This window comes from Propithecus coquereli, unplaced genomic scaffold (assembly GCF_000956105.1).
Source record: "Propithecus coquereli isolate 6110/MARCELLA unplaced genomic scaffold, Pcoq_1.0 Scaffold131, whole genome shotgun sequence".
Classification (NCBI taxonomy): Eukaryota; Metazoa; Chordata; class Mammalia; order Primates; family Indriidae; genus Propithecus; species Propithecus coquereli.
Genome location: NW_012137303.1, coordinates 4,027,611 through 4,030,998, shown reverse-complemented (window position 1 = coordinate 4,030,998; position 3,388 = coordinate 4,027,611). Strand labels below are relative to the sequence as shown.

The following is a 3,388-nucleotide window of genomic DNA, read 5'->3' as shown; positions in this document are numbered from 1 at the left end:
GTCACTCCATCTCGGGATTTGCCCCACTCTCCTGGAGTCACCAGGCAAGCAGCACCTGGGAGGGCTGGCAGGTAGGGAGCTCACAGTCTGAGTACCCCTCAGTCTGCCATAGGGCCCCAAAAGGAAAAGTCCCATTCCTTGGAGATGCCTCCATGTGATGGCTAAATTGTCTCTCTGGGCACCCACGGGTAGGGAAGGGGAAGGGGAGAATGGAGCAATGTGGTGCCTGCTGATGGGCTTGGGTCTGCATGTGGGGAGGTGCCCCGAGGGAGCAGGGAGCCTGGTGCCCTGTGCACAAGAGGCTCACTGCTCACTGGCAGCAGCCGTCTCTGGGCTGGTGTTGGCAGGTCTCTCCAACCGCTCAGGGGCCCACCAGCAGTCCAAGATGCAAGGGAGGGGAAAGTGATCTGCTCCACCTGCCCTTGTCACTGATCTCCAAGCCTCTCGGGGTTGGACCCTGCTGATGCCTTTCTCCTTGAGTTCTATTCCACAACATCTTCCCGTGGAATCTCCTGTAATTTCAGGCACCCTTCCTTCCAACCCTCATCCAATCTATGTTTTTCTGCTAGTTTATTTTTTTCACTGTCTTCTAAAATCTGTCTTTTTTGCAGAGACACTCTGACTGGCGGCTTTTCTCGTCTGTCATCTTGGGATCGAGCCAGCTGGAACTTTCTAGTGCAAGAAGTGTTTATTAGAGGAGAAGCAAGTCACAAAGAAACCAAGATGAGTAAGAGCAAAGATGATGCTCCTCATGAGCTAGAGAGCCAGTTTATCTTACGCCTACCTCCAGAATATGCCTCTACTGTGAGGAGGGCAATTCATTCTGGTGGTGGCAACCTGAAGGACACACTGTCAGTTGAGTTACACCCTGATGGACGTCATGGAATCGTCAGAGTGGACGGGGTCCCATTAGCCTCCAAATTGGTAGACCTGCCCTGTGTTACGGAAAGCTTGAAAACTAGCGATAAAAAAACCTTTTACAAGACGGCTGATATCAGCCAGATGCTTGTAGCTACAGTTGATGGTGATCTCTGTCCTCCTGTGGAAGAGCCAGTTGCTAGTGCCGATCCCAAAGCAAGCAAGAAAAAGGATAAGGAAAAAGAGAAAAAGTTTATCTGGAACCAAGGAATTACTCCACCTCTAAAAAATGTCAGAAAAAGAAGGTTCCGGAAGACAGCAAAGAAGAAGTGTACTGAATCTCCAGATGTGGAAAAAGAAGTGAAACGGTTGCTGAGTACAGATGCTGCAGCTGTCAGTACTCAGTGGGAAATAATTGCTGAAGATGAAACAAAAGAGACAGAAAATCAAGCCCTTGATATCTCTTCTCCAGGAATGTCTGGTCATAGGCAGGGCCATGACTCATTAGAACATGATGAGCTTTGGAAGATATTCAATGACCTTAGCAGCAGCAGTGAAGAGGAAGATGAGACACAGCATCAAGATGAAGAAGATATAAACATCATCGACACTGAGGAAGATCTGGAGAGGCAGCTACAAGACAAGCTAAATACATCAGATGAACAGCACCAAGAAAATGAAGGAATGAATCAGCTGGTTATGGGAATTCAGAAACAAATTGATAACATGAAAGGCAAACTCGAAAAGACCCAGAAGAGGGCAAAACGACAGGAGTGTCTCATTATGAAAGTGGAAAATCTGGCTCTCAAGAACAGATTTCAGGCTGCTCTGGATGAACTCAAACAAAAGGAAGACCGAGAAAAGGAGCAGCTTAGCTCTTTGCAAGAAGAGCTAGAATCACTCCTAGAGAAGTGAGAAGAATTTTTATACTTTCAGTCCTTAGACTGGTCACCATTAGAAAAACCTTGCTTCATCATTTGGGGTAGATATTAAGGCCTTGCAGTAGTTCCCATTCCCTCCATTGCTGGATGTTCTGTTGAATTATCTCCTGTGTTTGTAATTTTGTTTAAAGCAAAATCTCATTTTGTTAGTTCATCCTATAAGAAGTAGGGTTCTATTTGCAGAAAAATGATTGTAGGAAAGTTAGAGGATTATTGGAATGACTAGTTCAACCTCAGTAATCACAGCTTCACTGCAGGACTTTGCTACTGTTTCTCCACGTGTCAGAAGCTGGTGTTGCTGTAGTGATGCCATCTAAGATCAATAAGAAGAACCTAGTCTGGAGGCAGTGAAGCTAGTTTGCATATGTTTTTCCATGCCACAGCTATTTTCACAGCTATTCAAAGCAGTTTCCCAAATGTAGAGATGCAAATCATTTCATAAAATTGTTTTCAACACAATAAATAAAAACAGCTAATTTTCACCTTAAAAAAAAAAAAGTCTCAATATAACAAATGCTGGTGTGGATGTGGAGAGACCAGAACACTTTTACACTGCTGTGGGACTCTAAATTAGTACAATTCCTGTGGCAAGTACCTTGGAGACACCTCAGAGAGCTAAAAAATAGTATACCATTTGATCCAGCAATGCCACTACTAGTCATCTATCCAAAGGAAAAAAAGACATATGCACTTGAGTATTTATAGCAGCACAATTTACAATTGCAAAGATGTGGAAACAACCCAAATGTCCATCAATCAATACATGAGTGGATTAATAAAATGTGGTGTATGTATATCATGGAATACTATTCAACTACAAAAAACAATGGTGATCTAGTACCTCTTATATTATCCTGGATAGAGATTGAGCCCATCTTTTGAAGTTAGGTATCACAAGGATGGAAAACATGCACCACATATACTCACCATCAAGCTGGGACTAATTGATCAACACTAAGGTGCTCACATGGTAGTCATACTCACTAGGTGCCAGTCAAGTGGGGGGATGGAGGGGTAGGAGGTAGAGGGAGTGGGGAGGGTAAATCCACAACTAATGGAGACGGTACGGATTGTATGGGGGAAGGACATGCTTGTGGCCCTGGCTTGAGCGAAGCAAATGTATTTCATGCCACCAAAATGTTTGTATTCCCGTAATATCCTGAATTTAAACAAAAAAATTAAAAAATTGAAAAAACAAAAATCCACTAGAAATCAGAAGATTATGCAATGACATTTTTGAAGAGCTGAAAAATAGAAAACAAAAACTCTCAATCCAGAAATATATAACCAGAAAAAATATTCTTCAAAAATTAAGATAAAATCCGTTTTCAGATATTGAAACTAAGAAAATGTGTTATCAATAGGATCTGTTAACACAGAGTGATAAAGGACATCCTTCAGGGCAAAGCAAAATTCTAACAAATGGACACTTAGGTCTGCTGAAAGAGATGAAGACTAGCACAAATGATAAATATATGACTATATTTGCCACAGTTTATTCAACTTCTACTTATATTTCTCACAAAGACGTTTCTGTTTCTCTGTCCAGACATAGCACCGGGATTAGTAGTCTCCAATGCAAATATGTG

The 3,388-nt window shown here is 42.4% G+C and overlaps 1 protein-coding gene across 1 annotated transcript; it reads left to right on the top strand.

Moving 5' to 3' along the window:
- The first annotated feature begins 723 nt into the window (after positions 1-723).
- Positions 724-1,773, top strand: LOC105805710 (transcription initiation factor TFIID subunit 7-like). Its single transcript, XM_012638644.1, has one exon. It carries the CDS (start codon positions 724-726, stop codon positions 1,771-1,773), a length of 1,050 nt encoding a protein of 349 aa, XP_012494098.1.
- Positions 1,774-3,388: the final 1,615 nt, after the last annotated feature.